General features: G+C 32.2%; 2 protein-coding genes across 2 annotated transcripts; one reads left to right on the forward strand and one right to left on the reverse strand.

Annotated features, from left to right (window-relative positions):
- The first annotated feature begins 4,701 nt into the window (after positions 1–4,701).
- LOC109179601 (uncharacterized mitochondrial protein AtMg00810-like) lies at positions 4,702–5,976 on the forward strand. The gene is made up of 2 exons (XM_019329101.1): positions 4,702–5,249; positions 5,952–5,976. Exons 1-2 carry the CDS (start codon positions 4,702–4,704, stop codon positions 5,974–5,976), a joined length of 573 nt encoding a protein of 190 aa, XP_019184646.1.
- A 2,678-nt stretch (positions 5,977–8,654) lies between these two features.
- Positions 8,655–9,643, reverse strand: LOC109179626 (NAC domain-containing protein 83-like). The gene is made up of 3 exons (XM_019329116.1): positions 9,436–9,643; positions 9,087–9,346; positions 8,655–9,005 (listed from the first exon to the last, which is right to left on the reverse strand). The coding sequence occupies exons 1-3, from the start codon at positions 9,596–9,598 to the stop codon at positions 8,835–8,837; spliced, it is 594 nt and encodes a 197-aa protein (XP_019184661.1). The 5' UTR covers positions 9,599–9,643; the 3' UTR covers positions 8,655–8,834.
- Between the last annotated feature and the right edge of the window lie 5,576 nt (positions 9,644–15,219).

Consider the following 15,219-nt stretch of genomic DNA (forward strand, 5'->3'; position numbering starts at 1 on the left):
TATTTGTAAGTATTATAATTCTAATTTTAAACTAATGCTAGTAGTTGTTCCAATTCGAACCGTCGCTTCACGGTTCAGGATCTAATTTTTTCAATTCATGATTTTAATAAACTGAAATCCAAATATTGTGTTCTGGATCTGAATCATAACCTGAAACTTTCAATTCGATTGCTATAGTGTCCTGTTCAGTTCGAATCGAACCTTGGTCATCCCTACGCATAAGTAATAATTTGTTGGAGAAGAAAGATAAATAACATGTTTACTTTTAAGGATAGAGATGTTAATTTAATATATCATAGGAGAAAACCACCACTTTTAGAATAATTGAAGGGGTTAATATACTTACATGAATAATTCAGAAAAAAAAAATGTTATAAACATATAATTCAGGGAGAAAAAGTACTATTTTAGCATCTTATAAAAATGGATGTACTTTTGATATTGTGGGACCTTTGGAATAATGGATTTCACATTGTGTGGACCTTTTGATATTTTGATATGGTGAGTTATTCTAAAGTGATGTATTTTATTTTATTTTTTTATTTGCATGTTTGATGCGTGTATGCCGTATGGAGGCAATTTATATCATGGATTAGAGTTCACATAGAATTATGAATCATGGATTGAAACGAGATACATAATTTATACTCGTAAGGTGCAAAATTTCATAACATAACAAAAAAATCATAGCCAAGTCATATAATATAGCATTATCGATCCAACTGTTGGATTGAGAAGACGAGATACAAAATTGATACTCGTAAGTTACAGAATTTCGTAACACAAGACACAAAACATCATAACACAAGATACATACATATGTTATATATTTACTTATTTTCCAAATCTGATTTAAATATATAATTTGTGTTCGTAGGCACAAAATTTCATAATACAAGACACAATTACTAATTTTCAGGTACATGATTCATATTCATAAGGTACAAAATTTCATAACGCAAGACACAAAAAGTCATAACACAAAACACAAACACATGACCCAAGATTCATAGTGCAGTGTGAACCCCGATCTATGGCATATCGATTGACGTATGGATGCGTAGGAAATTGACAAAAATAAAATAAAATTGTCTTAAACAGTTTTCAAGTGTAAGACTATTTTGGTTGCTTAATTATTAACGTGAATGTTTTTGAGCAGTTGAGCATAGCTAACAGGGAATCTCAATCTATATTTAGAGTCTGTTTGGCAGAGCTTATACCTTATTTTAAACTACTAATAAACTATAAATTCTTTTTGATAATGTTTTCAAAATAAGCTCGTAGCTTAAAATAAGAGCTTATTTGGTCTAAGATAATAGATCGAATGCTGATGATCAAACACCAACCGGGGATAGAGCTGGACTTGGCTATAACCTAGCTCTCAACCACATGTCCTTCTGACTAAACTATTGGGCCCTTTAACTAGTGGAGAATTAAAGTCTGTATTTGTTCAAGGTCAGACCCTGCAACCCGAGCCCATGAAAGTTGTTGAGAAGGGAAAGGAACCACAACTAACGAGCCAACCGAAAGGAAAGGTTGTACAACGAGTTGTGGAACCTTTGAAAAGTAATTCCTCGCTAGGTAACCCGAGGAGTGTTCAATACACGAATCGGCATAGACCCAGTGGTGATAGGCTGAGCCTTCATCCCACGAATGGTCAATCAAGAAGGAATAACCAACCGAAGGGTAAACCCAACAACATATTGAGGCGAAACCATTCATAGAGACGACGTAATGGTCACTCTAAGAATAAGCTAAGACATTACCCGAATGGTCAATTAAATAACCGGTATGCCAAACCTCAAAGACCATCTAGAAGGTCAATGAGAAGTGCCGGAAGACTTTTTCCTTCCGATGAAGATTGGCTTATGATCCATGAACTTATGCCGAAGCGCAATTCTAGAGGTATCATCGACATAAGCTAGCATTATATTCTAGGGTGTATTACAACTTGCCAAGACCCCAATTTCAAAAACAGTATACACCGAAAAGGCCCCGAACCTTTCAAAGCATCCCCTATGATTATCGTGTCTTTAATGGCTATAGAGGAACGAGGATGGGCGTAACGAGCTCTAGGTTCATGTGGATGCCTAAGTTCATCGTTAACCCAGAAGGACCCAAGAAGGTACGGGTACTTAAGACAAACTAATCTTTGATTTCAAGTGAGCAGGACCATTTGGTATGCAGATGGTGGTTACTCGAGGCATATGACTGGAGATAAATCAAATTTGAGCAACTTCCATGAGGTCAATGGTCCAAAGGTGATTTTTGGTGGCGAATAAAGTGGACAAACCAAAGGTGTTGGTGATATTTAGAGGAATGGACTGACGATTCGTGATGTATCATTCGTAGAAGGACTAAAGTTAAATTTGCGCTCAGTACAAGTTAGTTCTGCGACAAAGATTATAAAGTCAAATTCTCCAAGGATAAATGCAACATAATCAGTGAAAACGATTCTTTCAGCAATGAGGCGAAAGAATATGTACGTGGTAGCACGGCCAAGCCGAATGTGTGACTAGTAGCTAAAGGTAATAATGACTTGAGTTGTGAATGACACAACAAACTTAACCATTTCAACTTCAAGGCCATTAACAAGCTAGCTAGACGAGAATTTGTAGAGGGACTACAAAATATGACTTTTAACATGGATAAGATTTGTGAAACCTGTCAAAAGGGCTAACAAATCAAGTCCTTGTTTAAGTCCAAATCTGTAACACCCCGTGTTACGCTCTTTAAACTCGGATTAATTATTTAATTAATTCCGTTAAAGAATAGCTGGAAAGGATTTAATTTAGTCAGAGTCTGTGATACCCCGGAAAATTCAATCCTTAAATAGAACTAATTATGAAATTAATTCTAAGCCTTCTCATGAATTTCCCCTTCCAATTCTTCAATTAAAAGTCGAAAGACCTAGATTGACCAATTCCTTGGTCAATTGGTTTAGTCAATAAAAAGGACTTTGAGCTTTATAAGTTGTACATGGCCTTTTTGTCTTCCTAGCCTTTTAGTAAGAGCATGCTTGTCTTTTCACACTTGCTTGGCATTCAAGCCTTTCCCTAGCAAGATCACATTTCATTTCCCTCATTTGGCAAGACACTCTAAACTCTTCATCCTCTCACTAGAATAGTAGCTTTCTTCCCAAACTAAGAAAAGACCACCTTCTTCCTTGTAAGGGATCTCTCCAAGATTTCACCTTTCCAACATTAAAGCACTAGGAAGGGTAAGATCTTAGCTTAGTTGGTGTTTTTGAATAGTTTTGCATAGTCTTTATCTAAGTTGTGGTTCTTCTTTGTGTGGTTTTGGTTTTGTTGAGAAGATTTGGGTGAGGAGGAACCTCAAGAAGGAGTCTAGGAGTCTAAGGAAGAGATTTGTGGTCTACAAAGGTAACCCATACTTTACAAAAACTATTTTACACTTGTTAAGATGATTTCTTGACATTCTATGATTGTTCTTGATGTTGTGAGTGATTTGATGCACAATCTTGTGTTTATGCATGTTAGAGCTTGTATCTATGATTCTTTAATGCTATCGCTGTTTGGACGCTAGCACTAACAAGGTTTTTATCTGTCGCCACGTGCGATTCGATGAGACTGTGTTTCCCTTTGTTTCTCTTGTTGCCTCGTTCGCAGGTTGCTAGACCATGTTCCGAACCTTGGGCTACTGCACCGATTGTGACGTACCGAGGTGGTGGTGTCTCGGCCACGGATTTTGATGACGCTCGACAGTCTGATGAGCCCGTCTCGGCTCCTGGCGATGGTGACGATAATGGTCCCGAGCAGTCCGCATCGAGTGAGCGGACTGTCTCGGAGCAGCAGGTTGAGCAGCGCAGCAGGCCGCGCGGACGTCCTTGGCGAGTCACTCCTCCTCCTCGGTCGCATGTTATGAACACTCGTAGCTCGGGTCCGCATCAACATGTCGCCTTAACCACTATTTCTACCATAGTGCCTGAGCTCACCTGTTACACTCAGGCGGTCAAATTTCCTGAGTGGCATGATGCGATGGACGCAGATTTCAATGCCTTGGTCCATAATCATATGTGGCGTCTTGTTCCGTTTCAACCAGGTATGAATGTTGTTGGTTGCAAGTGGGTTTTTAGAACCAAACGGAAGGTCGATGGTTCAATAGAACGTCATAAAGCTAGGTTGGTGGCCAAGGGTTTTAATCAGGTTGCTGGAGAAGACTTTTTTTAGACCTTTAGTCCTGTGGTTAAGTCCACTACGGTACGCATTCTCTTATCTTTAGCCGTATCGCGTGGGTGGACTATTCACCAGTTGGATATTCAGAACGCCTTTTTAAAGGGCGAGCTAGCTGAGACTGTTTATATGCGACAGCCGTGTGGTTATGAGGACAAGTCATTAACTGATCACGTGTGATTGCTTAAAAAAATCTCTATACAGGCTCAAACAGGCTCCTCGTGCTTGTTCACAATATTGCATGATTTTCTTGTCTCTGTGGGCTTCTCGCCTTCAAAGACAGATGTGTCTCTTTTTATCTATTATCGTAACAATATTTGTCTTTATTTCTTGGTGTATGTTGATGACATTTTGATTATAGGTTCTGACTCACACCGTGTTATTGCTCTAGCTTATTGATAAATTAGCACTTGAGTTTAAGGTTCGTGATATGGGTGTGCCTTCTTTCTTTTTGGGTATTGAAATTGTCCCGTTATCTGGCAGTATGCTTTTATCATAAGAATGGTACATGAAGGATATTCTCAAACGTGTTGGCATGGTGGACTGCAAACCAGTAGTCACGCCCGTCTCTTCGGCGAAAATCACTTACGAAGTCGTTGTTTCCTATGCCGATCCTACACAGTACAGGAGTCTTGCAGGTGCTCTTCAGTATCTTACGGTAACTCGCCCTGATTTATCTTATGCTGTTAATCTCTTGTGTCAACACATGCATGCGCCCACTGCTACGGACTGGGCCTCTTTGAAAAGAGTCCTGCGGTATGTCAAGGGCACCCTGAATCTTGGTCTGCGGATTTCTCGGTCTACATCTATGGATATTCACGCCTATTCTGACTCAGATTGGGCTGGCGATCCGAATGATCGCAAGTCTACTAGTGGCTTTGCTGTGCTCTTGGGCAATAATCTTATATCTTGGGTATGTCGGAAGCAACAGACTATGACACGTTCTTCAACTGAAGCAGAAAACAAGGGACTAGCTGATGTATCTGCAGAGGTTACATGGCTTGTTTCCCTGTTAAATGAAATCGGCATCCCTCCTGCGTCTCCTCCTCGACTATGGTGTGATAATTTGGGAGCTACTTACTTATGTGCCAATCCAATGTTTCATGCCCGCACGAAGCACATTGAGATTGACTACCATTTTGTTTGCGATAAAGTAGCTAAAAAAGAGTTAGAAGTGCACTTTATTTCAACCAAGGATCAACTAGCGGATATCTTTACAAAGTCTCTTTCGTCTCTTCATTTTAATTCTCTCCGTGACAAGCTCAATGTTTTGGCTAGCCAACCTTGTGCTTGAGGGGGAGTATTAGGACTATATTATTCGTGTTAAACTAGGACTCTATCTAGTATCTATATATTCGCTCTCTGTACTCTCGACACCATTACTGAATACAACACTTTTACATACACTCTCATGAATATTATAAATTATCAAACTATTACTATATAAATTACATGAATATTATTATAAATTATCAAACTATTACTATATAAAATCTAATAACTATTATCCTTATTAAGCTAATAATCACATGAATATTAGTATAATTACAATTAAACATGGTATAAAAGTATAATTACACAATATTAGTATAATTACCTAATAATTATTATGGTAATTAAGAAATTAATTACACATATATTAGTATAATTGATTAATAATTATTATGTTAATTAAACTAATAATTACACGGATATTAGTGTAATTACAATTAAACATGGATTGTTGGATTTTTATAATAATTACAATTAATTATTCAGGTATGGTGGACGAGGAAAAAACTAAATGTGATATGGTGAAAATGAAGATGTACTTAATGTATAAAAGTATAATTGCACATATCTACAAATCTAATAAGAGCCAATAATGTTAGGCCCTTAACTGGAATAAAAAAAGATGTCGGTAGTAGTTATTTCTTAAAATGAATGGTTCATATTATTTTAATTTCAGTATCTTTTAATGATTTTCCTTATTTACCCCTCTATTATATTCTTTTCTTCCCTTAAATAACCATAAATTCCGTTAGTATAAACTTTCATAACGGAATATTCCGTTAACTATTTATTATTCTTAACATACTAATTAATTTATATAAGAAAGGTCTTAGGTTCGAACATCATCCCAATTATAGTTGGCATAATTGTTAAACATATATTATGAATATGTTAAAATGTATTAAATATATATATATATATATATATATATATATATATATATATATATATATATATATATATATATATATATATATATATATATATATATATATATATATAATATAAAATTTAAACATAAACTTTGGTCAAATAATTACTACGACTAAATACATAGCATTCAAAGTTGAGCACCAAAGATTATAAATCAGGAACTACTTTTAAATCATTTGATTTTCTTGAATTTTTTATTTTTTTATTTTTTAAAAAAACCAAATTTATGTTAAGTTTTTTTTTTTTTTTTTTTAGATGTTTAATTAATCTTCTTTTGATTATTTAGAACAAAACTTAATATTTCAATTATGTTTTTGCATTATTAGAATGATTTAGGTCATTATGGTATTAATTTTTTTTGTATTTTTTTATAATGGTACAATTGTACATTACTTTACAAATATTATACTATTATTTTTATCAGACAAAATTGTTCTTACATCATTGTCAAACCTACGCGGCCTAACTACAAAGTTGTTGATCATAAATACGATTACACGTGAACTCTAAAACGGTAGGATCATTTTCCAAATAATTGACAATGTTAACATCATACTAGCTCCAATTGAACAAGTTTACACATCAAAATTTTATCAATGTATGAAAACTTTTAAAGAAATTTGTAAGTTAATTTTTACTATGTCATTATATTAATATCTATTATAACCATGTATTTTGAATTATTTATTATCATCCTCTATTGACAGCAATTGTAGCAATTGTCATGGACAAACTCTCAAAACAATTTGTCTCAACAAGGAATGGAAATTAAAAAAAAAATTATTGATTTCATTATTGTTGATGAAAAGTATGTACGACACTTTATTACTCTAATTAAATTAAATAAATTAGTAGCTACAACAAAAAATAATACATATGCATTTAATTAATTTAGAATTAGATGTCTATAATGCTTTATTTTAAAAAAATTATTCATTATAAAACAATTTAAAAGAAGAAATTAGTTATATTATCTTTATTTTCTACAATTCAAAGATTCCTTACCTTCAAATTTATTAATTTATTATATTCACTACATTGTTCATTGTTTTCTTTTTACATTATCTTGTAATTAAATATCAAAGTTATAATACAAAACATGTTATATATATTTATTTACCAAGTATTTTATACAAGTATAATAAATATTAATATTTTGTTCAATACTTTCACATGATAACCTACTACACACATCTCACAACACATGAAACATGTAGGGAAAAACTACCACTACTAAATATCAATAGGTGTCTGTAAGATAAAGAGTTCATATTACAACTAAAATCTTAATCATATACACAGCAAAGGCAAATCTAAAGCTTCCTACACCATAATCTCATTGCAGGATGAGTCCCTCTATGCTGCCACCAGTAACCTAATTGCATATGACACACTACCAATAAAAAAATTAAAAAAAAAAAAAAAAAGAGAAGACATGTACTGAAGATGAAAACAATGACAATGCTACCCAAAAGAAAATTTAGAAGAATTATATTAGAGAAATTTAAACCAAAAGTAGTATTTATTTGGACTATCGCTTTAAGACTAAGTATTTAGACTAGCGTTATTACAAAGTTGCAAACATATATTTATTTTAGTGACAATTATAATCAATCTCTCATATATTATCTTGCATTTATATACTTTAAATTACCGATTTAAATAAACAAATTCAACATTTATTTACCTATGCATGAACATCTCCTATATAATATTGCATTGATATACTATGAAATACTTATTTAAAAATAATTATTAGGCATTATCACATTCGCGCAAAGCGCGTAAACAAACTAGTATTAGTATAATTGTAGACAAACGAGTCATATATTATTCAATTAATTGAGTGATATTTGACACTAATCTTATATAATCAATAAATGTACACGATTGATATTAGATTTTTTATAATTTGATTTTTAATTTTATTATCTAAGTATATAATTAAAAAAAATTATCCGTACATCGCATGGGTATTAGGTAATTATTTGCTAGGATTCAAGTAAAGATAACATCGAAAAACATAATCGATCGTCCAACCAATTTCATCAATTGCATTATATATAATATTTGATGTTATAATTTACATAATTATATTATAATAAAATTATATTCTGTGCAACATACGTGCGAAAATACTAGTTGCCTTGATACAAAGTTTTCAAGTGTAAGACTATTTTGGTTACTTAATTATTAACGTTAAAGTTTTTGAGCGGTTAAGCTTAGCTAGCAGGTGATTGTTGTGTTGATTTGTCGGTTGTGATAAACACACAGAATTGAAGGAAGAAAGTTGGAATTGACAGCTAAAAAAGTACATCTCCGAATTAAAGGACTAGAAAGCATGAAATTAGTTGAAAGAAACTAAAGGATCGGACATGCAGCTTCTTGAAAACTTGAGCAGCTGGGATGGTGGCTTCCTGGTAATACTCTCTCGCTCTAAGACTCGGTAACAGAACTGGAGCGAGAGGACGATGAGGAAACCGGAGCCAGATTCAAATCGGCTCTCTCTGCGCCGAAGAAATCACGGAATGCTGGTATTAGACTTGTAGCTCGGCTCCTCTCGCGGCCTCTCTTCTTCAGGAAGATTCGGCACAGCACCAAATTTGCCTGAGATGAAAGGAAGGTTTCATTTGGGGGAAACTAACTAATTTAACGGAGTAGAATTGAAAAGATGGCGTCAAATTAAACCTGGGGCTGAGGGGCATCGCCCAGGCGATAATCATGCATAATCCAATCAGTTTTGGAATCATTGGAAGGCTTCCCTTCATAAAACACTAGAGTTTTTTTCATTCCAACAACGCCGCCTTGCGCCTCACCGGAAACCGTGATTTTCTTGTCCTTACCGGTGGCTTTCCAATACCCAGACAAGGTAGCTCTGCTGCACCGATTCCCGCTCCCATTCTTCACCTCTCTTGTGCTGAAGAAGTACATCTCTCCATCTAAACCACCTGAATACAATAAACACGTACCCAAATTAAATTATTACTATACGTTTTTGTTTACATCAGAAACCAAACATCGAGTGTATATATAGTACCAGGCAAATCCCAAGGATCAACTTTGCAGACATTATCAATCTCAAGGATGACATCAGCGGGCAAAGGCAAGTTAAGAACTTTGGGGTTTAGGTAATGCAGGATCAGTTCTTCGCCAGTGGGACGGAAGCGAAATCCAGGAAGCAACAGACTCAAATTATCCATCTCAGAAATAGGGAGAGAGACTTGAGAAGGAGTAAGAGAAGAGGTGCTGAGTGAATAGTCTCACCCTCAGCTCTCTATTTATAGAGCTTTAACAGCTTTCAAAAAATGCTTCTCACCCTTAAAACAATTCACGCAATTATTTATAAACTCCATCATGTGCCTTACTAAAACACTATCAACTTTTCAAAACGAGTGTGTGCGTTACTAATTGATTATGCTTGTGCCTTACTAAAAAAGTATATATGCGTTACAAAACGAGTGTGTGCGTTACTAATTGACTACGTGTCTTACTAAAAAACTATGTGCTTTTCAAAACGAGTGTGTGCGTTACTAATTGACTATATGCCTTACTAAAAAACTATGTGCTTTTCAAAACAAGTGTGTGCTTGAAAGTTAGGGATGACAATGGGTCGGGTGTGGGTCGGGGAGAGCTACATCCATCACCCAACCCACCTTATATTTTCTCCACCCACCCCCCACCTCCAACCCGCATCGGATGGACTTTTTCAAAACCCACCCCACCTCCACCGGGTGCGGATGCCCACTACGAGTACCTACCAATTATCATCTTATTATTTTTTCAAAAAATAATATTTTAATTACTTACACATAATAAAATAATAAAATTCATTAGTGATAATAAAATATAAAATAATAGAAATATTTAAATATAATAACTAAATTGTTAATTTTTAAAAATAAACTTAGTAGTTTAGATATAAAAATAGTAAAAAGATACACGAAGTTATATAAACTTTTATAGATAACTACATACTAGTACTTATTTTACTATTATACATACATACATATATATATATATATACATACATATATATATATATATATATATATATATATATATATATATATATATATATATATATATATATATATATATATATATATACACACACACACACACATGGTGGGTCGGGTGGGATTCTAGGCGGGTTTTGTACATAGAACCTGAATCCAACCCGACCCACCGCGGATTTATTTTTTAAAGACCCACCCCGACCCACTGTGACAACCCAAAATTTAATTTTATAAATCCAATTTTAAGAAATTTCAAAATAGTCATTTTCACTCCATTAAAAATTTTTGCGATCAATTGGTGTTTGAATAAATTATTTTGAACACATTTTAAATTAATTCAACACCAAAACTTATTCTAAATCCAAAATCCTAAATTTTCGGATACTTCGCATACCAAGTTTTAAATTAAGAAACCAATCTGAGTGAGACCGGGAGAATTCTGAACCAAGTGTTTGTTTAGAAATCATCTTTGAAAAAATCTATTTTGACCCCAAGTTATTCAAAAATAATCTTTCTAGCCTTGGTTCATGATATAAGGTGAACCTTGACTATTCTTACAAGACAAAGCATTTGATGAGATATTTTAAAGCAAGCAATTACATTTTTACCCCTCAACCCTAGCAACAAAAGAACACAATTCTACCCTAACTCTTGTTCATTTTCTTCATCTCCCTTGGCAGCCATTTTCCCCTCTCACGTGAATCTCTCTCTCTCATTTATCCTCCTTCATCTTTGAAGCTTCATTTTCCAAAAACCTAGGTCCAAAACTTCGTAAGATTGCATCTCTTCCTCTCCATTTTCCTTTGATTAGCTTGTCTTTGAGATAGATTATCTAAGCTAGATGTGTTTTTGGGTATTGTGTTGGTGGTTGCTTGAGAAATGGAGATGGTGAAGATGAAGACCTAGCTTGAGGTTGGAGATGGAGGGATTCTTGAAGTTGAATCTTGAGGTATAACCCATGGATTCCCAAATCTAGTATTTTTCCTTAATTTACATGATTAGTTGTTCAAGTGTGTTTATATATGTATTTTAGGTGTTTAGAATGATGAAATGTAAGCTATTTGTTGTTGATATGCTGTGTAATTTTGTGGGGTTTGAGTATCTGATCTGTGTTGTTTAAGCGAAGAGAAGTAGAGAGTAGCAGAAACCAGCCAGGAGAAGTAGAGAGTAGCAGAAACCAGCCAGGAGAAGTAGAGAGTAGCAGAAACCAGCCAGCCCACGGGGCTTAGTAACGGATATTTGTTGCTGATATGCTGTGTAACGGATATTTGTTGCTGATATGCTGTGTAATTTTGTGGGGTTTGAGTATCCGATCTGTGTTGTTTAAGCGAAGAGAAGTAGAGAGTAGCAGAAACCAGCTTAGTAACGGATCTCGTGGACATCTATTACTAAGGGTCGCCATATATAGCACACTACATTTTATGCTATGTTATACTTTGGAAAATTATTTAAAGTGGGATTTGAACCCCTAACATAATGATTATTAATTAGAATCCCTTCCACTTAAGCTACTTCAACATTTTAGAAATTATCTTGGAGTATATATTATATTATTTGTTCTTGAAGGGTTATTTATATATAAAAGTATTTTTTATAAAAATCATAAATATGTTTGAGAAGGGTTTAAACTACCAAAAGCTATGATTTGCCAAGAAAACTCTATTTCTAGAATTATATACTTATGAGCATATATGTTTTGATAAATGTTAAACTAAATTTTGAGAATATGTACATATATAATTATGTATGAGGCATAAATGTATATATTTGATCATGTAGATACTTGAAGCTTATTCTATCTTTTCCCTAAAATTACTTAGCTATTAATATCGTATATTTTGGAAAATACTATGTATCCATAGAAAGATTTTATTAAGAACTTTTGATCTATAAAGTGTATAACCCCATGATCCGTGAGTTCCTCCTGTGTTGTGGCCGGCCCTTGTGACTCAGCTACGTGTCGTTTCGGACCGGGTGTCACGGGCCCTTGGGGCCGTCATGACGCACGTTTTGGTTTTGATTTCGTTGAATTTGGATTAAATTTGAGCATGTTATGATAGAAATTGTATTGAAATTGTTTACAGTAATGTGCAAGTGAGTTGTGTCAGACTTATACTGCCTATTTGATCTTCCTGATGTTATTTGAGTGTTAAATAGAGAAGCTTGATCATTAAGTGATTAAGTTTGTTAGAAAAGCATGATTCAAGTGCGTTTTATGTCTCAAAGAGATTATAGTCTGTAAATTGTGGAAGTATGCAAAGTATGTTGTTTTGCAACCCAAGTATGAATGTGTGATCATTGAGAGTTCACATGATATATAGAATTGAAGCATGTTGTACAGTAAATTGCATTACAAGTAAATCATGTTTTAAAAGTGCATAAGTGGCCAACGTGAGCCTAAGTATTATTTTCCAAAAGTCTCATTTCACGTAGAGCATCTTTATCTTGTCTTTGAGAATGAATTGAGAAGTATGTGCATGTATTTTCATAAGTTAAGTGTTGCATATAAGTTAACTTTTCTTTATCAGTTTTTTAAGGGAGATTAAGGGAGTGTTTGAGTTGGTGGAAATTATTTAAAAAAAAAATACTTACTAATAAAAAATAATTTTAAAATATTTTTTTAACGCCTCATAACATGTGTAAATACAATTTGATAAATATCACAAATTAATTAGTACAATATTATTTCTGTTTATAAATTATAATAATTAAAAACAAATTGAAATATGTGAACCAATGATTTCAAAATGAAATTAATATACAGTTACAAATAAATATAGCATGATTAGATCTACTTTAATTAGTTTTAATTTCCTTAATGAAATGCCTTTTCTTTATCAATTTTTTATGGGAGGCTAAGGAAGTGTTTGGATTAGTGCAAAATATTTTAAAATAAAATGCATACTAATAAAAATAATTTAAAATATTTTTTAACCCTCATAACATGTGTAAATGTTATATTAAAAAAAAAATACACTTTGATAAATATCATAATTTTTGTTTATAATAGTTAAAGAAAAAAAATAAATAATTCAAATATGTGAACCAATTATTTCAAAATAAAATTAATATAGAGTTACAAATAAATATAGCATGATTAGATTTATTTTAATTAGTTTTAATTTTTTTAAGAAATGACTTTTCTTTATCCGTTTTTTATGGGAGGCTAAGGAAGTATTTGGATTGCTGGAAAATATTTCAAAATAAAAACGCATACTAATAAAAAATAATTTAAAATATTTTTTAATCCCTCATAACATGTGTAAATGTTATATTTTTTTTTTAAAATACAATTTGATAAATATCATAATTTTTTTTTTATAATAGTTGAAGAAAAAAATAAATAATTCAAAGATGTGAACCACTGATTTCAAAATGAAATTAATATACAGTTACAAATAAATATAGCATGATTAGATTTACTTTAATTAGTTTCAATTTTCTTAATGATTTTTCATTTTTTTTATTATAGACTAATGGAGTGTTTGGGTTGCTGAAAAATATTTTAAAAATAAAATTACTTACTAATAAAAAATAATTCTAAAATATTTTTTAATCCCTAAACATGAGAAAATTTTATATTTAAAAAATACAATTTGATAAATATCATAAATTAATTATTGCATTATCATTTATGTTTACAACGAGAATAATTAAAGAAAAAAATAAATAAATCAAGTATGTGAACCAATGATCATAAATAAATTAATTATTGCAATATCATTTATGCTTTGACCCGGAGATTTAAAGTTGCTCACCTTTGGTTAATAAGGATGGATGAGTTCCTTCCACTCAACCACAAGCTCCAGGTTCTTAGTGAAATGACTTTAATAAAAGTAAAATCCTCATTTACAACATTTCAGCCCAAATTAACATGAATATTAATTAAGTAGTAAAAAAATAATAAAGCTTAATTGGTAACAAAATTTTATATGAAAATTAACTAATATCTAATGAATTGTTATCACAAATTAAAGTCAATATGTACATAAAAATAGAAAATGGTTACCAAATTCTGAGAATAATCAAATTATTATAATTGTGAAAATAATGGATACAAATTCTGCGTAACAAATGAGAAAATTCGTTAGAAATTTTGCGTAATTTTATAAAGAAATAATAATTTATTAATTTTTATTTACTTTATACTATTAATAAAAGTAAAATTATCATCTTCAACATTCCCGTCCAAATTAATATGAATATTAATTAATTGATAAAAAAAATTTAATAAAGTTTAATTGGTAACAAAATTTTATATGAAAATTGACCAATATCTAATGAATTTTTATCACAAATTAAAGTCAACTTAAAAATAAAAAATGATTATCAAATTCTGAGAATAATTAAACCATTATAATTGTAAGAATAACGGAAACAAATTCTGCGTAATAAATGAGAAAATCCATTTGAAATTTTATGTAATTTTATAAGGAAATAATAATTTATTAATTATTATTGACACCAATCTATATTTATACTATTAATAAAAGTAAAATCTTCAATTAAAATGTCTTTCACCCTTCTGATACGAGATTGTCCTTCAAGTTCTAACGAAAACAACTCATGTTTGATGCTCGCATATGCCACGACTATCAACAAAAGTCAGGGTCAAACACTAACTCACGTTGAGTTATTACTGAAAAAACCAGTCTTTAATCACGGTTAATTGTATGTGACTTTTTCCCGAGTCACCCATCCTGATGGTTTGGTGATTTTAACTCTAGACGAGGATGGATAAAATTGTGTTACTACTACCAATGTTCTCTACAAAGAGATTTTCAATAATGTATAATTCAAGCCAT

This window comes from Ipomoea nil, unplaced genomic scaffold, assembly GCF_001879475.1.
Source record: "Ipomoea nil cultivar Tokyo-kokei standard unplaced genomic scaffold, Asagao_1.1 scaffold0937, whole genome shotgun sequence".
In the NCBI taxonomy this organism is placed as follows: domain Eukaryota; kingdom Viridiplantae; phylum Streptophyta; class Magnoliopsida; order Solanales; family Convolvulaceae; genus Ipomoea; species Ipomoea nil.